The sequence below is a fragment of the Hordeum vulgare genome, chromosome 4H (assembly GCF_904849725.1).
Source record: "Hordeum vulgare subsp. vulgare chromosome 4H, MorexV3_pseudomolecules_assembly, whole genome shotgun sequence".
In the NCBI taxonomy this organism is placed as follows: domain Eukaryota; kingdom Viridiplantae; phylum Streptophyta; class Magnoliopsida; order Poales; family Poaceae; genus Hordeum; species Hordeum vulgare.
In genome coordinates, this window is record NC_058521.1 from 217,510,922 (window position 1) to 217,531,773 (window position 20,852).

Consider the following 20,852-nt stretch of genomic DNA (forward strand, 5'->3'; position numbering starts at 1 on the left):
ATACTCCCTCCGTTCCTAAATATAAGTCTTTTAAGAGGTTTCATTAAAAAGACTACATACGGATGTATATAGATATGTTTTAGAATATAGATTCATTCATTTCGCTTCGTATGTAGCCTTCTAGTGAAATCTCCGTATGCCGCTTTACATCCCTATCTACATTACATGCTCTGCTCGGAAGGAATGATGGTTGGGCCAGCCATATGTGTACGGGTGGATGCGCCTGTGTTTGGGTTGGGAGTGCATCGAGGCGATCGTGGGTTGGCCAGGCGCGAGATCATGGGATCGTGGGCCCCAGGCAAGCGGAAGAATGTTGGGGGCATGGCTACAGGCAGGCGGTGCGTGTTTTTCTTTACCTTTCCGCGTTTCACCGGCTATGTCTCCCTTGCTTTAGCGTTTTTGGACCCGCATGTCTATCTATTTTAGCATGCCAGTGCTGCTATTGGTTGCTGCCATGTGCCAGCATTCTGTTGATGACCGAGAGGTCACTTTTCGTTCATCCTTCTCTTCTCGTCGTCTACCGCTCGCATTCACTTTACCTGGTTTTGCTTCGTCGCCCTCATTTGCTCGTTCGCCATCGCCTCGTTGTCTCCGTGCTCTTTACCTGCTTTGCCTCATGGCGCCTCGTGCTGCTTTGCCTTTGCATTCGGTTAGGGTAAGCGGCTTGCTTCGCCAGATCGATTAGTTGCCTCGCAGTCTTGCATCGGTCGTTGATACGTTCTTGTTTCTTTCTTCTGGTTCCTTCTTCTTTGCAGGTCCGCTGCGACTGCTTACTTGTGTGCATGTGTGACAGCTCGTTCCTTCGTCCCGAGGTGAGCCCCCTTCTGTTCTTCTGCCCGTCAACTGTTTGACGAAATGCCCATTGATCTGTTCTTCTTTTTTTCTTTTGCTTTCTTCTTGTTTGCAGGTCTGCTGCGACTGATTTTTCGTGTGCGCCTGTGATAGCTCACTCCCTCTTCCTGAGGTGCGCCCCCTTCTGTTCCTCTGCCTGTCATCTGCTCGATGAAATGTCTACTTAGGTTCCTTTTGTTATGGGTTGTTTCTTGCATTGTGTTCGATCTTTGTAGGCGTTGGATATGTTAGATCTGCTATGTAATGCTTGTAATGGTTGAGTTAGTTCTTACGTTTGTCTAGGTTAGTCCATGTTTGGACTTGCTCCCGCTGATGTGTGCGTTCGTGTGTTGGGTTGTTGTTTCTCTTTGGCTCCTTGTGCTTTATTCCTCCACTTTGTTCTTCATGGAAGTTGTCTCTTGCCTACTTCGGTTGTCCCTTCTGTCAATGGCTGTCCTTGCTGCTTCTAGACGATGCGTTCATCCCAAGGCTACACTTGCATGCGCATGGTCTTCATGTTGTGACCTGCCGCTTTTAATTTTTGTTTTAGGTCGTCTCTGAAGAATCTGAGCTTTTAATGTTGTTTTCGCCTGTAATGTGTGTGTTTTAATGCTTCTGTTGCATTAGGTGCTTCTGCATAAATTCTTGGTATCTTGTTCCCAGTTGTGTGTGTGTGTGCCGCGGTTGTCGTTTCCCTTTGCCTTTGTTCTTTCCGTTGGTATCTTTTGGTGCAGGGTCTACCATGCTCTTGTCTGTGTTCATGTGTTTGCTATGTGAGAAAGGGTTTCATGGATTAATGTGTGTGTACTTACATTTTTTTTGCATTGCTGTGTGTTGTAGGCTTTTCTTTCTATGGGTTGCCTGCACAGATAGTCCATCTCCTCGGTCGAGCTTTGCAAAGGCTTTGTTGCGGTTCAGCTTGCTCGGCACCTCGGCTGTTCTCCTTCCTCATCTGAAGGTACCATCTTCCTCCTTTGCTTGCTTTCCTTATGCTTGTTTCAGGTTATATCATTTACCTAGTTCTAACTGTGTGTGTTCCGTGTGTTGTGTCGTTTTATGCCTTTGTCTACTATTCCTTGTTGTCGATTGCTGCTTATACTTCCTGCTTGAATACGTTCTTTTGTGTATATTGTTTTTATCCTTGCTTCGCATGTGCAGAATGTGTGTTGTGGTGTCTTTTATTTTACCGGTCGAGGAAACCGTAGCAGTGCATTGTATGCTGCCCCCTCCTGCTATCTGTGTGAGGTTAACGGGGGATGGCCTTGTCCTTGCTGGGGTAGATATTGACATTCCTCGGGACGGTATCTTGGCAATGGCATAAAGAAAGTTTTTCTAGGCTTTTGGATGTGAGGGTTTTACCCGTGCATATGGGCAGGCTGCTCTGCAGGCAATAAAGTACTTACAAGGGTTGTATGACTTTGTAGTTAGGGATTACAACTATGAGTGTGTTGTTTGCTATAGGAATTCGGGGAATGCTGCTGTTGCTCTTGCTCTATCGGCTGCTCGCTATGCAGCTTATTTAGAGAGAACTCTTGCTTGCATGCACTCGTCCTCGATACAAGAGCCCGTTAGTGTCTTTGGTGCTCAGCCACAGCCACCGCCTAACATGGCGTTGTTATACTCAGGCCTTTTAGTGTCTTTGTGTTCTATTTAGTTAGCATACCGGTGGTCCTCTTGTTCCAGGATTCTATTTATTTGGTAATAATAGATGGTGGGAAATGGGAACCCTTTTCCCCCTGTTTTCCCCTTTTCCCTTCTTTTACCTTGAGCCAGGTTCTCGTGAATGGCATTCATATGGTTATGGATGTTTACTCTATCTGTTTTGCATGGTGTGCCTTTTAGGAGAACCGTGTGCTTGGTATTTCCTCCTTTGAGCTGCTCTTGTTTGATTATTCTTTCTTTGCCTCCATGAGATTGATTTCAGAGTTTCGTTTCTGCCTGTTTGTTGTTTTCTTGCAGCATCATGTTGTATATTTTTTCATGTTTTTAGTTTGTATGCCCACGCTATGCCTCCGTGTTGTGTTGTTCCTGCCCGAAAGGTTGTTCCTTTGGGACATCCTCCTTCGCATCGTGTCGTTCCTCCATGTCGTGTTGCTTGTGTTGTAGTTGTTTTACATATTGTGACAGTCATGCCTGCCATTCCCACCGTTTGAAAGAGGAAGCATATGTTCTTTCCCTCTTTTAGTGCCGTTTTTCTTTTACGCATGTGTTGGGGATATTACCTGCGGTGTAACCCGCCCTAGCTGGACGGGTCACTAAAGGGGCGACTCATCCATTGGTAATGCAGGCCTTGGCCCAGGAGCCGGATGGCGGTTCAGGAGCTATACAGAGGATAGACCGTCATGGAGGTTTCCAGTCTTGGAAAGCACGACGACTTAGAGATAAAGGAAACCACGATCTGTAGCGTGGTTAGGACTCTTGTAAATCCTAGGACCTCGACCTATATATAAAGGCGAGTCCCCGGGGAGGATAGGGTAAGTTAGAAATCATCGAGAGCTAGGTCAGGCGAGTTACGCCCTCCTTGTAATCGAAACCATCATCACACAAAGCAGGACGTAGGCTTTTACCTCCACACGAGGGGTCGAACCTGGGTAAATCTGAGTCTCGCTTTCGCTCATCCCCTTTGAGTCGCCACCAAGGTGCGATGGCTCCTTCATTAAGTCCTTTCACGAGGACATCTGCCGTGACAAAACCACGACAGTTGGCGCCCACCGTGGGGCCAACGCAAGGTGGAGTTGAGTTCTCAAAGGGAGCCCTACCAGGGCCAGAAAGCTATGTAGTCGGCATCATGACGAAGAGCCGCCGCGGAAGGTACTACATCGATAACTCGCCGTGGGGGCCAGAAGCCGATTCAGTCGAATCTGGTTACAAAGTCCCCTTCGGCAAGATCAACGTCTTTATCGGCATGATTGGAACACCCGTTCCTGAGCCGGACACCTCCACCGACATCGTCGAGCCGGCCAGGTATGTCATCCCCATCACACGACAGGACAGGAGACACCATGTTTTTGTCAGTTTTACGCAGGGTGCCAGCGTACAAGACGAACCGGCAATCCAGGAGGTCACCCCCGTCAATTCTGATGGCGAATCATCCATGGGCGAGATAGATTCAATTCATCCCCTTCATGAAGGACAACTCGGAGGGTTGTCACCGGCAATGGACCCCGAGATCCTTGAAAGATCCCGTCGACAAATCGCCATCTATATGGCAGGGGCGACACAACCTCAGCAAAACCCGTCCGGCAACAACGAGACTGGCGAGACGTCGAAAACCCCGGCTCAAGCCATGGCGGACTTAACGGCGGAGGTCATCAGGCTCATGACAACCTCTGTGACAGCAGAGAATCAGGAAGCAATCAACGCCGAGCTGGCAAAGCTGCGGGAGGCGATGGCCAAAGCTCAGCGGGACGTGGAAGCGGAAGCCGCCAGGATGGTGACACAACAAGCCATGACCACTGCGGAGACGGAACGGCTGAACACTGAAGGCTGGCGGCTCGAGAGACAACAGCGCGCGTCCGATGCTATTCACCAAAGGAGGCAGCACGGCCGCCTCCCGGCCGACTTACATCCAACTCGCCTCTTCGACACCCCGCGCACTCCTCGGGTGGGACCTGATCGACCTTTGCAAACCGCTCGGGGGGGGGGGGGTCCGGTTCAACCACCTAACCCGCCACCGCCTCAACCAATGGATGCCCATGCAACTCGCTTCCAGACACCACGAGGCCACTTCTCAAATCCCATGGATAATGTGCTGGCGGCAACCCGCCACTTGGAGTCCCTCCCGATCTACGGAAACTCCCCGGCCGAGGTGGAGGCAAGAAACACCATCGAGATGCTGAAGACAACAGTGGTCCAACATGCACAATACTCACACAACCTTGACCGGTTACACTCCACGCCCCAGGCGAGTCACATCAGGAGTCGCCACGAGGACCAACCCGCAGTGACCAGTGGGCAACGACGTTTGCCTCAGACCACCCCGCTCGGGGTGCTTGATACGCGAGCCCAAGACATTGTGGATGCAGCGCGAGCCGCGCGTCAGATGGAGACGACAGCCGCGGCGGATCAGGGCTATCCGGCTTATACCCAGACACCTCCCGCACCGCTCGATGCCGGAGGCAGGCACATTGGGGTGTCGTGTCTCATGCCCGCCCTACGCAATGAGTGGATGCCGAAGGATTTCAAAGGACCAAGGAAGGTACCCAATTACAGAACACATCTTGAACCAGGGTCATGGATTGAGAGTTATGAACTTGCGATGGACATGCTCGACGTGAACGAGGCGGTTTGCGCCAAGTATTTCACTATGATGCTCGAAGGAACGACGCGTGCATGGTTGAAAAACCTGCCACCTAACTCCATCAACACTTGGGCAGAGTTAAAGGAGCGTTTCATCAAAAATTTCCGAGGGACTTGCAAACGCCCGATGACCATCGTCGACTTAAAATACTGCGTTTAGTGGCCGGACGAGTCGGCCCATCATTGGACACGGCGAGTTGCGGAGGTCATTCATTCGTCCGACGGCATCTCGGCGGCTCAGGCAGTGTTGATTCTGGAGAAGAATTGCCATTATGAGCCTCTGGTGCTGAAGCTGGGGCGACTTAAGCGTAAGGTGCAGGACATGGGCGAGTTGATAGACACCCTCACCAGATACGCCGAGTCAGATGACACCAAGGATCCTGGAGAGGACGATGACAAGGTTAGCACAGCCAGGAAGGGCGAGTCATCAAAGGGTCACTCCTAGTTTCAAGGACGGGGTAACCACAACCATGACGGGCAAGGTAAAAGAAGACAACAGGAAGGTCCCACAGATTTCGTCGCTAATACCAATACCGGCAACGGGAACCAACGCCAGAAGAAGCGGGGTTTCAGTGGGAAGAAGCTGCGCAACTATCATGAAATGCTCAAGGGCCCCTGCCCACAGCATGCTACGGCTGAGGGGCCGACGACACATTCTTGGGAGGATTGCTATGTGATGCAGGAGTTCCGAGCTGAGGCGCTCAAGAAAGGCCAAGGAGGTGATTAGGGCCAGCGACAGGAACAGTTCGACGCGCCCGGTTCACGCCAAAGCCCGTTCGGCGGCTTCCCTAACCCGGGTCCACAGGGCGGGTCACAGCCTAATAGCGGACAGTACCAAGTTCACAACCAACCGCAGTACAACCCGCCGGGAGTATTTCAGCAACCACCCCTGCAAGGAGATCTCCAGCGATAGGATGATCGTAGCGGTTTCTAGAATAACCCTAAGCAGCTGAACAACGGACATTATCATGTGTTCACCACTAGCACCTGCAAACGGGACCAGAAGGTGAAACATAGAACTTTCAGCGTGGCTGAACCGGCGCTTCCCATGTACCTTCATTGGTCTGAACAACCCATAACCTGGAGTAGGGAGGATCACCCGCCCCGAGTTGATAACCCTGGCGACTTGGCTTTGGTCGTGGCTCCCCAAGTCGGAGGATACACCCTTTCCAAAGTCCTTATGGATGGAGGCAGCAACGTTAACATCCTATACTTCGATACCTTTCGAAGGATGAATCTCTTGGAGAAAGACTTGATGTTGTCGTCCACGGTTTTCCACGGCATTGTTCCGGGTAAGTCGGCATATCTAATTGGGCGGATTAAACTTAACGTGGCTTTTGGCACAGAGTCCAACTATAGGAGCGAGTCACTCATGTTCGAGGTGGTCAAAATCAAGAGCCCTTACCACACATTGTTTGGAAGGCCGGCTTATGCGCGTTTCATGGCTCGCCCATGTTATGTTTATCTCAAGCTCAAGATGCCTGGTCCTAAGGGGCCTATTACGATTAGCGTAGACAGGAAGATAGCCCAAGAGTGCGAAGAAGGAGACGGAGCTTATGCCGAGACGGCTTGCACGGCCGAGGAGCTCAAGTTTCACCAAGCCAATGTTGACCCGGCAGACATGACGTCGCTCAAGAGGCCAACAATTGACTCTGAGCCGCCCCTCAAGTTTAAGCCAACGGATGATACCAAGGTTATAAACTTCACCCCCGGCGACTCAACCAAGCAGTTCACTATTGGACGGGTCTGGATCCCAAATAGGAAAGCGCGCTCATCGAATTCATCCGTGAGAATCGGGACATCTTCGCGTGGAAACCTTCTGACATGTCAGGTGTACCGAGAGAATTCGCTGAGCACCATCTTAATACTGACCCCAAAGTAAAGCCGGTTTGGCAGTACCTTCGTAGGTTTAATGAGGAACGACGTAAGGCGATTGGAGAGGAAGTCGCCCGGCTTTTGGCCGCCAGGTTCATCATCGAGGTTTTCCATCCTGAATGGTTGGCTAACCTGGTTCTGGTGCTAAAAAAGAACGGCACCTTCCGCATGTGCATCGACTACACCGACCTCAACAGAGCCTGTCCAAAGGATCCCTTCGCCCTTCCCCGCATTGATCAAATCATTGACTCAACGGCGGGTTGCGAGCGTTTGTGTTTCTTGGATGCTTATTCGGGATACCACCAGATCAAGATGGCTGTGGCAGACCAGGAGAAAACGTCCTTCATAACCCCCTTCAGAGCCTTCTGTTACGTGTCTATGCCGTTCGGGCTCAAGAGTGCGGGGGCGACTTATCAGCGTTGCATCCAAAATTGTTTGCATAACCAGATCAGACGTAATGTCCACGCTTATGTTGACGACATCGTAGTCAGATCTCAGAAGAAAGAGTCGCTCTTGGAGGATCTCAAGGAGACTTTTGACAATTTGCGCGTGTACCAGATGAGGCTTAACCCCACCAAGTGCGTGTTTGGTGTTCCTGCAGGAAAGTTATTGGGTTTTCTGGTGTCAGAACGCGGCATTGAAGCTAACCGGACAAAATTGAAGCCGATCACTTCGCTAGGAGTATGATCTCCAAGAGACGAAACAAATATTATTGGAGCCTCGACGATGATATTGAAGGAATTTCCGCTCTGGAAAATGGTATCCACCAATCCGAACCACTATGAAGGGTTGCGCGGACAACAAGGTGCACCATGATAATTATTGTTCTTCCTTTATCATGGTTTTTTAGAATCCGAGGCTTAATTCTGTGTATTTTAAAAAATGTTGCTTCTTAGGTGATACATGCAATGCCTTTTTGATCAACCCTTTTTTCACTGGATTCAAACTAATGAGATACCTTCATGATATGCTATGCATTCTACCTGTTATTGTTTGATGCCCTTATTCCAACCTATTACACGTAAAAGCAATCCTTGACGATGCTATAAAATAACATGCTTAATACATACAAACTGATCAACCATATAATCGTATTATCTGTCTTTTTTCATTTCATTGAGTTGTTCCTTGTTTATGTTATCTTCTGTTTGCTGCATCTAATCTTTATGTTCTTGTTCTTCTTATATTCTATAACGCTTGGTTATTTATACCGATACTAAATTTGTTAGCATGCCGCTTTTATTTACGAATGGACACAACTGAGGACAACTAATGCTGGAAAGGGTGCTAGCATTACAAAGAAAGATAGATAGTACTTCTTTGATGCTCTGAGCTAAACTGGTAGAGGCTAGGGTTCTACCAGGTCTCGGACGTAGGTTGTAGGGGTGGAAGTGCGGGCTGCGAGGTTGGGGACGCCGGCGCCGGCGGTTGGGCGCCGGCGCGGCGTGAGAGAGAGAGAGAGAGAGGAGGCTAGGGTTTGGGGCTCCCGTCTCTTGAGGGAGACGACAACAGAATATACTGTTTATTGTGTGCTTAATATCGAAGGGGTACATGTGTTTATATAGGAGGACAACCTCCACTAAACCCTAGATAACTTGGACTCTAACTTGGACTCTAATATAACTTGGACTCTAAGATAGGTAAGATAACTTGGGCTAAGCTCGTAATTAACCCTGCCCATTGGGCCTCCTCCGTTGGTACGTTGTACCGGTCATAACATCTCTCCCCGCCTTCTCAAACAGCTCGTCCTCGAGCTGAACATCTGGAAACTGCTGGCGGAAATCGTCGAGCTTCTCCCAAGTCGCTTCCTCCTCTGGCAGGCCGGTCCACTGAACCAAGACATGCCAGACGCCGCGACGCTGCTGCGCCTGCAGGACCTTGGCCACCTGTGCGGAAGCTGGAAGGAGGCGGCCATCCGAAGTAGGAGGAAGGGCCGGTGTCGCTGCAGGAGGGTCCCCGCGGTAGGCCTTCAATAAGCCGACATGGAAGACGTCGTGGAGGCGAGAACCAGCTGGCAGTTCCAAGCGGTATGCGAGTGTGCCGACACGCTCCAGCACACGAAAGGGACCGACGTAGCGAGGTCCCAATTTGCGCTTGGAGCGCGGGTCCAGAGACTGCGTGGTCCTGTGGAGGAGGCGCAACCACACCCAATCGCCCACCGCAAACTCTGCCTCGCGATGATGAGCATCGTAGTACTTCCGAGCCAGCTGCTGTGCTTGGAGAAGACGCTGGCGCGCCTCAACCAGAATGTCGTCGCGGGTGCGGAGTAAGTCGCCCGTCGTCTCGGACCGAGCCGTCCCAGGCTCGTAAGGGAGCATCGATAGGAGGTGTTGTAGCAGTACTCCGCCCATGCCAAGCAGTCCATCCAAGCTCGTGGACGATCACTAGCAACACAACGCAGGTACATGGCGATCACCTTGTTGACCACCTCGGATTGGCCGTCTGTCTGAGGGTGGAACGACGTGCTCATGCGGAGCTTCACGCCCGCCAGTCGAAAGAGATCCCGCCAGACATGTCCCGTGAACACGGGATCACGATCGCTGACGATGGACGACGAAAAACCGTGGAGGCGGACTATGCCGTCGAAGAAGGCCCGCGCCACGGAGGCGGCTGTATATGGATGACCCAGGGCGATGAAGTGCGCGTACTTGGAGAAGCGGTCAACCACCGTGAGGATGACGGACTTGCCGCCCACTTTGGGAAGGCCCTCGATGAAGTCCATGGAAATATCCGCCCACACCTGGGAGGGTACGTCCAGCGGCTGCAGTAGACCCGCGGGTCGTAGTGTCTTCGTCTTGTTCCGCTGGCATGTCACGCACGACCGCACCCAGTCGCGGACCATCGCGCCATCACCGGGGATGTAAAAATCAGCACAGAGACGATGGAGAGTCTTCTGCACGCCCTCGTGCCCTGCAGAGTGCGCCAAGGTCAGGACCTGGTGGCGCAGGTCGCCATGGTCGGGCACGAAGATGCGGCGGCCATGTAGGAGCAACCCCTCGTCCAAGCGCCAGGGCGCGTCCAGCTCGCCGGCGTCAAGGCGCTGGCGCAGGCCCTGCGCGTCCACGGCCGTCGAAGTTGCCTGGCGAATGTCGTCGATGAAGGCGAAAGATGGCCCAGAGCGGATGCACATGATAGTGCCAGCCATGGCGACGTCGTCCGCGACATCCTCAGTGTCGCGGCGGGACAGGGCGTTGGCGACCGTGTTGAGACGGACGGGGCGGTACTCGACGGTGAAATCAAAGCCGAAGAGCTTGCTGATCCACTGGTGCTGCGGAACTGTGGAGAGGCGCTGGTCCAGCAAGAACTTGAGGCTGTAGTGGTCCGTGCGCACACGGAATGACCGGCCCCAAAGATAAGGCTGCCAGTGGCGCACCGCCGAACCAGCCCAATAAGCTCACGCTCGTAGGCCGCGAGCTTGTGATGGCGAGCGGCGAAGGGGCGGCTGAAGAAGGCAAGCGGTCCCTCGCCCTGGTGGAGGACGGCGCCGAAGCCGATGCCAGAGGCGTCGCAGTCCACCATGAACGGGATATCAAAGTCCGGCATCTGGAGGACGGGTCCCGTCGTGAGCGCCCGCTGGAGAGCCTCGAATGCCGTAGTCGCCTCCTCGTCCCAGGAGAAGGCATCGCGTCGAAGGAGACGCGTCAGTGGCGCGGCGATGAGGCCGAAGTCCCGGATGTACTTCCGGTAGTAGCCGACAAGGCCCAAGAAGCCGCGGAGCACCCGGGGTGACCGCGGGATCGGCGACGGCGGCGACCTTGTCCACGTCCATTGCTACCCCGTCCGCCGAGATGACGTGCCACAGGTACGCGACGGAGGTCGTGCCGAACGAGCACTTCGAGCGCTTGAGGTGAAGACGATGCGCTCGAAGCTCGTTGAAGATGATGGCCACGTGTTGTAGGTGCTCCGCCCAAGATGCACTGTAGATAAGAATGTCATCAAAGAAAACAAGCACAAAGCGGCGCAAGTATGGGCTGAGCACATCGTTCACTAGGGCCTGGAAGGTCGCCGACGCGTTGGAGAGGCCAAACGGCATCACCAGGAACTCGAAGTGGCCATGGTGAGTGCGGAACGCCGTCTTCTCGATGTCGTCCGGGTGCATGCGCACCTGATGGTAGCCCGAGCGAAGGTCGAGCTTGGTGAAGAAGCGCGCTCCGTGTAGCTCGTCCAAGAGCTCATCCATGACGGGGATGGGGAACTTGTCCTTGGACGTCAGGGCGTTGAGGGCGCGGTAGTCGATGCAGAAGCGCCATGTGCCGTCGGGCTTGCGCACAAGGAGCACCGGGGCGGAGAACGGCGATGTCGTAATCCGGATGATGCCCTGCGCGAGCATGACCGCCACCTGACGCTCGAGCTCGTCTTTCTGCAGCTGAGGGTACCGGTACGGACGCACGACTACAGGTGCCGTGTCCGGCAGCAGGTGGATGCGGTGGTCACAGGGCCGCGCGGGAGGGAGGCCCTGTGGATCCTCGAAGATGTCGCTGTGCTGCTGCAGGAGGTCGGCCAGGAGGGGATGCGCCTCGTCCAGTGCGGTCGCCATCAACTGGAGTTGCGGAGTCACGGCGCCGGAGCCGCCGATGCCTGTCCACTGAACGCGACGGCCGCCCTCGCACCAGAAGATGAGGGACAGCACATCGAGGTCCCAAAGATGGGGCCGAGAGTGGACAGGAAGTCGATGCCGAGGATGAAGTCGTAGCAGCACAGGTCGATGCCAACGCAGTTGATGGAGAACGGCTCGTCGCCGATGAGGACGGGAACCTGCCGCGCCACCCCTGGCAAGCAAGGCGGTCCCCGTTGGCGACCGTGACGCTGAACTTCTCCGAGCCCGCCGGTTGGAGTGTGAGGCGGCGCATGGCGTCCCCGGACAGGAAGTTGTGTGTCGAACCCGTGTCCACGAGCACGGTGAGACGCTCCCCGTTGATCGTCACCGGAAGCAGCATCATCTTTGCCGTCTTGATGCCAGCCATGGCATGAAGGGAGACGACGAAGGCGGCCGCACCGACCGACCCGTAGGTCGTGATGCCGGCCTCGGAGAGTGTGGTGGCGTCGAGCTCCGCGGTGAGGGCCTCCACCTCCGCATCGTCGACGGTCTCCAAGTAGAACAGGCGGGCGCACGTATGACCCGGCGCATACGGCTCGTCACAGTTGAAGCACAGGCCCTTGCGGCGCCGCTCGAGCTGCTCGGCCGACGTCAAGCGCCGGAAGGTGCGTGTCGGCGCGGGGGCAGCCGCAGTAGCGGCCGGCAGGGCGGGGCGTGTCGGGGTGGCGGCCGCTGGGGCGGGGCGGGTCGGGGGACGCGTGCCGCGGCCCGGGAACGCCTGCTGCAGGGCGTTGGCACGCTGCTCGTACGCGCGTGCGTAATACATGGCCGTCTGCAGGTCCTGGGGGTCGCGCATCTCGACGTCGATGCAGATGTGGTCGGGAAGGCCGCCGACGAAGAGCTCGGCGTGTTGGCGAGCCGTGACGTTAGGCGCATGGCAGGCCAACGTCTCGAAGCGGTCGGCGAAGTCCTGCACCGAGGTGGTGAAGGGAAGGCGACCGAGCTCGGCCAAGCGGCTCCCTCGTATGGGGGGGCCGAACCGGGGGAGACACAGGTCGCAAAAGCGCTCCCACGGAGGCATCCCGCCCTCGTCCTGCTCGAGGGCGTAGTACCACGTCTGGGCGGCGCCACGGAGGTGGTAGGAGGCGATCCACGTGCGGTCGGACGCCATGGTCCGCTGCCCCCTGAAAAACTGGTCGCACTGATTGAGCCAGTTCAGGGGGTCGACGGTGCCGTCGTAGGTGGCGAACTCCAGCTTGGTGAAGCGGGGCGGCTGCTGCACGTGTGGCGAGGCCGCGTAGGTGCCCTCTTGACGACCCAGCGCGGCGGAAGGAGAGTGCTGCGGCACCACGGAGCTCCCGGCGTACGGATCAGTGTACCCACCGAACCCCCCGAAGGTGGGGGAGGGTGGTTGCAACACCGTCGGCTGTAGTGGCGCCATCGTGTAAGTCGGCGTGTCGATCCACGTCGGTAGCGGGGATGGCGACGGCGGCCACCGGACCTGGGTGATTGGCAGGCCCTGGGGCGCGACAGTGGCCGGGGGCGGTGGCGCGAAGGGCGCCGTCGGCGGAGGCGGTGGTGGCGGGGTTGCGTACGGAGCCTGGAGGAAAGTCCGGAGGTTCGAGACCGCCAGGTTGAGGTCGCGGATCGCCGAGGACATCTCCGCCGGGGAGAGGACGGGGGCGGGTTCGGCCGCCAGGGACGCGGGACCGGAGGCTGCCGGACCTGAGGTGGCCGGCGGCGGCGGCTGCTACGAGGTGGCGGGGAAGGCGGTGTTGGCGGCGGCGGTGGTGGTGGGAAGGTCCGACAAACTCATCGAACCCAAGCTACTTGATACCAAATTGGTAGAGGCTAGGGTTCTACCAGGTCTCGGACGTAGGTTGTAGGGGTGGAAGTGCGGGCTGCGAGGTTGGGGACGCCGGCGCCGGCGGTTGGGCGCCGTCGCGGCGTGAGAGAGAGAGAGAGAGAGGCGGCTAGGGTTTGGGGCTCCCGTCTCCTGAGGGAGACGACAACAGAATATACTGTTTATTGTTTGCTTAATATCGAAGGGGTACATGTGTTTATATAGGAGGACAACCTCCACTAAACCCTAGATAACTTGGACTCTAACTTGGACTCTAATATAACTTGGACTCTAATATAACTTGGACTCTAAGATAGGTAAGATAACTTGGCCTAAGCCCGTAATTAACCCTGCCCATTGGGCCTCCTCCGTTGGTACGTTGTACCGGTCATAACATAAACATCCTAGGAACATTTTTGTACATGCACCAATGTATTTTGTGCGCCTTTGTAAGGCAAAGCTATGACACCCGAAAAACTATGTCAAGCCACTGTCATGACAATTCCTCTATTTAGGTCCTCAAACAAAGCACCTGCTATGCATTGTAAATATTGCCTTTGGCCCTTCCTGCCTTGTCTTCCTCCTTTTGACAATTTCTACTCATTGTAAATGTTGATGGGCCAAGATGCTTAGTCTATCTCTTGTCAATGTTATTGTACCATGTGTGCCTCCCTGTATCTTCTGTACATGCATTTTGTGCGCCTTTGTAAGGCAAAGCTATGACACCCGAAAAACTATGTCAAGCCACTGTCATGACAATTCCTCTATTTAGGTCCTCAAACAAAGCACCTGCTATGCGTTGTAAATATTGCCTTTGGCCCTTCCTGCCTTGTCTTCCTCCTTTTGACAATTTCTACTCATTGTAAATGTTGATGGGCCAAGATGCTTAGTCTATCTCTTGTCAATGTTATTGTACCATGTAAGCCTCCCTGTATCTTCTGTTGATTCGTCCACCTACTGGTTTATTAATCCTCCTCTTTAGCTAATCTATCACACGGGGTAGGCATTATGTTTTGCCCTGTTGACCAACTGCTTCAATTAAAATACCTACTAAAATTATCCTTCGTTTGGTATTTTGTTGTTCTTGTTCTAGTTTTTAGTAAAGAGTGGCTGGATAAATTCCACGGAATACCTCTTTACTTTTTATCCATGCTTATTTCTCAATTTCAGTCTTCATCCCTTCAAATGCTTTTCAGCTGACTTATCCACATCTTCAAATAACTTATATTTTCCTCAGAATTTATGTACAGTTAACATAAGAACAGTGTACATTTTTCAAATTCAAAAAGTAACCCAGCAGTTGATCATGTTTATCCGAGGTTGACATAAAAACAATGTGCATTTTTGAAATTCCAAAAAATAACTCAGCAGCTCAACGTATTGTTCTTAATAATCCCAATATTGCTCCATAAAATAAGCAAAGAATGCCAAGCTTCGGGTTCACTCATACAAATGGATTCCTTCTACTTCATAATTTGTTTGAAGAGCCTCTAATTTACATGATCATAATAATTTGATTAATTTCATTCTTTTCCCGTTTATTCCAGTGCTTGCATGTATATAAAGGAACACACATGGGACATTACTCCTTTGGGCCAATGGCCTTGTCACGGACAAAGACATATTTGACAAAACCCTCTCCAAACCCTATCTTGTCTGTTTGCTGCGTTCATCTTCCTCCCGCTCCCCTCCCTCTCCGCACGGAGCTCTTCTCTATGTTGGCTACTTCTGCATTCAGAGTGGATTCCTAAGTAACAAATACGAACCTCCAATCGCCTAGCTTGCTAGCTTTCTGTGGTACCAAGACATCTCCCAGGTATGCCTCGTCATCGAACACTTTCGCTCGCTCCTTCCCGAGCTCACGTGGTCATGGTGTGAAGAAACACCTCTCTCCCACTCATTTTGCTTCCACTTTGACTGACCATGGTTTAAATTGTTAGGTATTTGACGTGTTATCGCCCTCCACAAAGCAAATCAGGAGCTCCAACAAGCACATCACTGATCCACAGGGTACATTTCACTATTCCAGGTCAAGATCCACGCGAACACGAGCTTCTTCCACAGGCAATGCACATATCGTCGGCAGAAGAACAGAGTGCACAGCTTGCTTGTCGAGGGGCAGATCCTCACCGAGCACGACGAGATGGCCCAGGCGGTCTTTGCTCACTTTGACGTGCTGCTAGGCACTGCGCCTGACCGTGCACACACGCTCGACCTCGAGCACCACATTATGCCCGCTGACCTGACGAGCGTCGAGGTGCCCTTCAGCCCCGAGGAGATTTGGGAGGCTGTGAGGCGCATGCCCGCGCACAAGGCGCTAGGACCGGACGGCTTTTCCGCGGAGTTCTTGCGCGCATGCTGGAGCATCATTAAGCAGGACATACTTGAGGTCTTCGAGCTGCTCTATGCGCTGAGGGGCGCGGATTCCACAGGCTTTAATCAAGTGTTGCTCTTCTTCCCGCTCCCCTCCCTCTCCGCACGGAGCTCTTCTCTATGTTGGCTACTTCTACATTCAGAGTGGATTCCTAAGTAACAAATACGAACCTCCAATCGCCTAGCTTGCTAGCTTTCTGTGGTACCAAGACATCTCCCAGGTATGCCTCGTCATCGAACACTTTCGCTCGCTCCTTCCCGAGCTCACGTGGTCATGGTGTGAAGAAACACCTCTCTCCCACTCATTTTGCTTCCACTTTGACTGACCATGGTTTAAATTGTTAGGTATTTGACGTGTTATCGCCCTCCACAAAGCAAATCAGGAGCTCCAACAAGCACATCACTGATCCACAGGGTACATTTCACTATTCCAGGTAAGATCCAGCTCTCTTCTTGCTTTGTAGCCAAGAAGACAAATCAGGTTGCTCCCCATCTTCTTTAGAATATTCAATGTTGTTTTATACAAGCATCTTTTATATATTAACATAATGCCTATTTAACCACATATCTATAGAGAAGGAAAAATAATCTATTTCACACTTGCCAAAGATCACCCTATGGAGAAAAAACAACTGCTGGCCCTTTCACCCGCCTATAGGTATATAACTTTCTTCACGCTATACCAAATACCATGGGAACAACTACATATATATGCTTACCTTTACGCCCTTATGACACATTCATTTTTGCTACAACCGATCAATTGACTGAATGGAAGCTAACATGGAAATACATGATAGATGGCATTTCTTCTTCACAAGGCTTCATAAGCAGAGTTAAACACAAGACAAGACAAGTTACAGAGTTGTTTGCATTCTATGTGCCAACCCGCTCTGATGGATTGCATGCACGCAAGCACCAGGTTGCACTGCTTATTTCACAACACCTACATTTTGGATACCAACCAACAATGTATCCACCATATGGAAAGCCTAGTGAGTTGGTTTTGTATTTGGAAAATAGGCCTTACACAACTTATGCACGCGTAGTATTGTCCACTAGAATAACCATGACACTAGATGAAACTAAAGTTGTTTGTTACCCTGTAAAGGATGTTGGTGTGCCAGAAGAACTAACATATGACTTTCTGACTGAAGATAGAAAAACAACAACAACTAAACATTTTAAGCTCAAGATTTATGCATACCCATTGCATCTTTGGACTATAAGGGAAGTTGAGCATGCGGTACAACCACATTGCATTGTGGAGCATGTTAGTCCAGCCACTCTCAACTTTCGCAAACTTCGATCAATAAATTGCACAACTTGGACTATTAGAAATCATGTGCTATTTCCATGGTATATGCTCATTCATGTTTCAAGCAAATATGATAGGACAGGAAACCAAAATGATATGCATAGAAAAACAAAGACATTCTGTGTGGGTATTGACATAATCAACATCAAGGATAACCGTCACAGGTGTGTTCATAGATCACATAGGAGAACTCCTTCTTTCTTGGAGGCACTAAAGTGACATACTCTCTCATTCATACTTAAACGAAGTTGATATACCAAATGACCAAATGAAGATCTTAAAATCATCATCCCTCCTAACATCATGTGATGAGGGAAAAATGATGACACAAGATAAGTTAACATGGTGCCTCTAGAAAATGCAAATTGCATTCCCCGGAAATGTCATAGCGAAGAAAGTTGAGAGTTACAAATAACTTGTATCTTTTAAAGGGCCAATAAGCATAACTTTCTTCCACACGTTATCTGTTAACACTGCTAGGGTCCGACTACCATTAGACATCTTCTAAGTGTAGAAATGGACAACATATGTTGGGGTGGTGTCTTCTACCCCCTCTCGAAGAGATGAGATAAGGATTACAGGCTTGCTAACTGAATTCTACAGCCTAGCTATAATTGACAACATTTTGATCCCTCATTGCATGCTAGATAATAACAACCATCACCTTGATGATTCTCCTGATATGTGGCACTATAACTGTACCATATGGATAGAACAAAGATAATCCAGATGTAATATCTATACGGTCTGCTCCAGATGGTTTGTCTATAGAAACATCACCTTTTCAAGATCAAGTGCCTCTGGAGTTGTATCATGCAAGCATTATCCGCCAATGACGCTACACTCCAAAGGGTTTATCTATGTGCTTTGCCCATTGTAAATAATCTATCGTAGGCTTCTTATAGACTCCTATGTATCAGTAGTGGATTGTGTTAGAATGCTATATGTCAACACAAAGTTTCTATTTCCTTATTCTCATCGTAGACTTCAACGCTTTATGTCAGCATTAAGTAATCTTAGAAGACTATGCATGAACACTAAATTCCTATTTGGTTATGTTGTAGTTAGTGCCGGTTGTTTTTACCTCTTTAAAGTGATGTACCACATATTGCTTTATGAAATTTATATATGCTATTAACAAACCATGTAATCCTCTTCATCTATCATGATACAACTTTCACATATACATGGTTTCAAGGCTCACTTGGCCGATGCTTCTTGCGCCATTGGCGCAACGGGTCATCTAGTACTAAGGAAGAAAGAAAGCCTGTTTGATCGTTGAAGGCTCGTCATATTTGTCATTTAGAACAAGCTTAGATTGATGATGATGATGTATTATGTCCGGGATTGCTATCTCATTACTCTGAATTGTTGTAGGCTTGTAGCTATTGTGGAATAAATCACTAGCTTGATGTGCTAATCCTTTTGTTTGCTCGCTAGTAGGAGTATTTGCTTTGACAAGTGAGTGAATGGTAAGTGTGAAGCATATGGTTGTAACTTGATTTTTTCTCAGTTATGTAGTGACGCGACCCAATTTATCTTCAATTGATAGCTCACAAGATTGATAGATTTGGGGGATACAAGGTGAGATACACGTGGGTGAGGGGCAGGGCAAGAGAGATTATTATTTTTATCTACCTGCTTTACACGCATGCCATCACAACACTGGCCCTTAAACTAGGCATAGAACACACACTTACATGTGGCCCCGAGGTCCGCAGAACTAGCTCACATACAGCTTGCTGGTTCATCTTTGGCACCTGACTCGTGATCCACCATGACACTAGACAATGGTGACACTAGACAATGGTGAGGGAGCCCCCTTGAGCTTGTTCCGCCGTCCATAATGGAAGGCATCGTTGGCAATCTTCGTTTGATGACATACTAGACTTTCCAAGTTGCGGGTTCTTCAGTCAAATCAACAAGATTTATCAAGATGAAGCAATAAGCATTGCCCACGCCTACGAGCCGGCGTTGCAAAACTTTTGCCATCAGTCTACGGATGATGCACCGCGCTGTAGAGAAGAGTGGTACTCACATATTTGAAGAGATCACTCCAAACATGGCTTGTAAAATATGGGGTCGTGATTTGAAATTATTGACTGTGGAACACCATGTAACCAGACCACTTGATCCACAAAAAAAATCATTGAAGCAGTATGAGCTATGTATGGGTGATGCAAGGATATAAATTGAGCATATTTGGTCAGTTGATCGACTACCAATATCACGTTTTCCCCCTTGGACAGTGGCAAACCCTCGACAAAATCCACGGTGATTTCTTGCCTAGGAGCCCGAGGAGGTGGTCGTGGTTGCAATAGACCGGTTGGTTTCACATTGGTGTGCTTGGCTTGTTGACAAAAATCTCAAGATATAGTTTCAAGCCTGGCCAACAGTACAACTTATTTGCTCTTGGGTAAGTAGCAGTAATTCTGAAATGCCCCTAATAGTGATGTCGTGCAAGGCAACGATTATTTTGGTTTGCAAAGCCAAATTGTTGCGAATTACCAACCGTCCTTGGTATTTTACCATTCCATGTTCCAAAGAGTAACCCTTTCTTGTGAGAGGGGCAACTATTGAAGTAGTTCTAGCATATCAATGTAACCGTGTAACAATTGTAAACCTCTTGTATCCAATCAGGGCAACAAACACACATGGCCTAAGTTTCATAGCAATAACCGATGCAAGACACATAATCTACAACTCCATTATGTATTCCTTTTTGTACTTGAAATGAAGTTGTAGGCAAGCTAACTTTGCCATAGCTTTGCGCTGCAATTCCACTCTCAAGTGTTGATCAGAAAGAGAGTACAAACTCTTGTGATAAGTCCAAATAGTGAAAGCACCTATGTGTAGGTATTGTATCCATTTATTCACTGCCATCATGACTGCCGTGAACTCCTTTCCGCATATAGAGAGAATGCGGTTCATGATACCCAATGCCTTGCTCATACACGGAATCAGATGGCCTTGGTGCATGAGCACAACCCTCACACCAGTGTTGCATGCATAGTTTTTCCACTTGAAAGGGAATATTGAAATATGCTAGATCATGATTAATTTTAGTAAACAATTCATGACTAGAACCAAAACTAGCATGCAACAATCTAGTAAACTAGATGAACAACAGAATATGCACATCACCATCTCACACAAAGTAGCAACTATAGAGAGAGACCATAACATATCACGAATAATGTACTGTTCGCCAGTTGCTATAGGAGTGAGGTATTGATGAAGATGTTGGCGATGATCTGTTGTTGACGGTGATGGAGACGACGATTAGTAGCACCACCCGACTTGGACGGTAGACGACCCGTGATGACGAATTTGAGTAGTCGCGTAGAGTGTCGTGGGAATGGACCTAACAATAGTGCCAAGGGTACGACTGGAGGGCAAATCAAAGCTAAGGAGCAGTAGTAACACTCGGATGTACGAGTTCAGGCCCCACTCGAGAGTGGTAAAGACCCTACGTCTCGAGCCCGTAGGCTTAGTGTTGCTTATGGGGGGTGTGAGTATACAGAATGCTCAACTCTTGTCATGGAGCTCAAGGCAGGCTTATATAGAGTACGTCTGGGACCGTTGAGCATCATAACAAGGGTGAGTTAATGTTAATAACTACAAAAGTTACAAGTAATAGCAGCTCTAACTCCAGCGTTACTGGTAACGCCGATCTTCACTGTACTTTATATAGTAGATTAAATTATTGACGTTGCAGTCTCTTCCTCGTCCGTGTCTTGCTTTAGTCCGAGTGTCAGAGCACGTTCGACTTACCA

The 20,852-nt window shown here is 50.6% G+C and overlaps 1 protein-coding gene across 7 annotated transcripts; it reads left to right on the plus strand.

The window, feature by feature from the left end:
• The first annotated feature begins 16 nt into the window (after positions 1-16).
• Positions 17-18,621, plus strand: LOC123448412. Of its 7 annotated transcripts, none has more exons than XR_006631735.1 (7): positions 17-655; positions 756-812; positions 908-964; positions 1,672-1,789; positions 15,415-15,979; positions 16,104-16,416; positions 16,559-18,621. XR_006631735.1 is itself a non-coding variant. In XM_045125274.1 (5 exons), exons 1-5 carry the CDS (start codon positions 204-206, stop codon positions 15,916-15,918), a joined length of 1,188 nt encoding a protein of 395 aa, XP_044981209.1. In that variant the 5' UTR covers positions 17-203; the 3' UTR covers positions 15,919-18,621. The 7 variants fall into 7 exon arrangements, 1 of the variants encoding a protein (XP_044981209.1); XR_006631736.1 differs by having other exon boundaries at positions 16,104-16,192; positions 16,333-18,621; XR_006631737.1 differs by having other exon boundaries at positions 16,104-16,192.
• The last annotated feature ends 2,231 nt before the right edge of the window (positions 18,622-20,852 follow it).

Excerpts from the sequence above, each read along its gene's own strand:
- LOC123448412 (XM_045125274.1), top strand. The coding sequence starts at position 204 with ATGTGTACGGGTGGATGCGCCTGTGTTTGGGTTGGGAGTGCATCGAGG. Across the intron at positions 813-907 it reads GCTCGTTCCTTCGTCCCGAG|GTCTGCTGCGACTGATTTTT; the intron begins GTGAGCCCCCTT and ends TCTTGTTTGCAG. Across the intron at positions 1,790-15,414 it reads TTCTCCTTCCTCATCTGAAG|GTCAAGATCCACGCGAACAC; the intron begins GTACCATCTTCC and ends TCACTATTCCAG.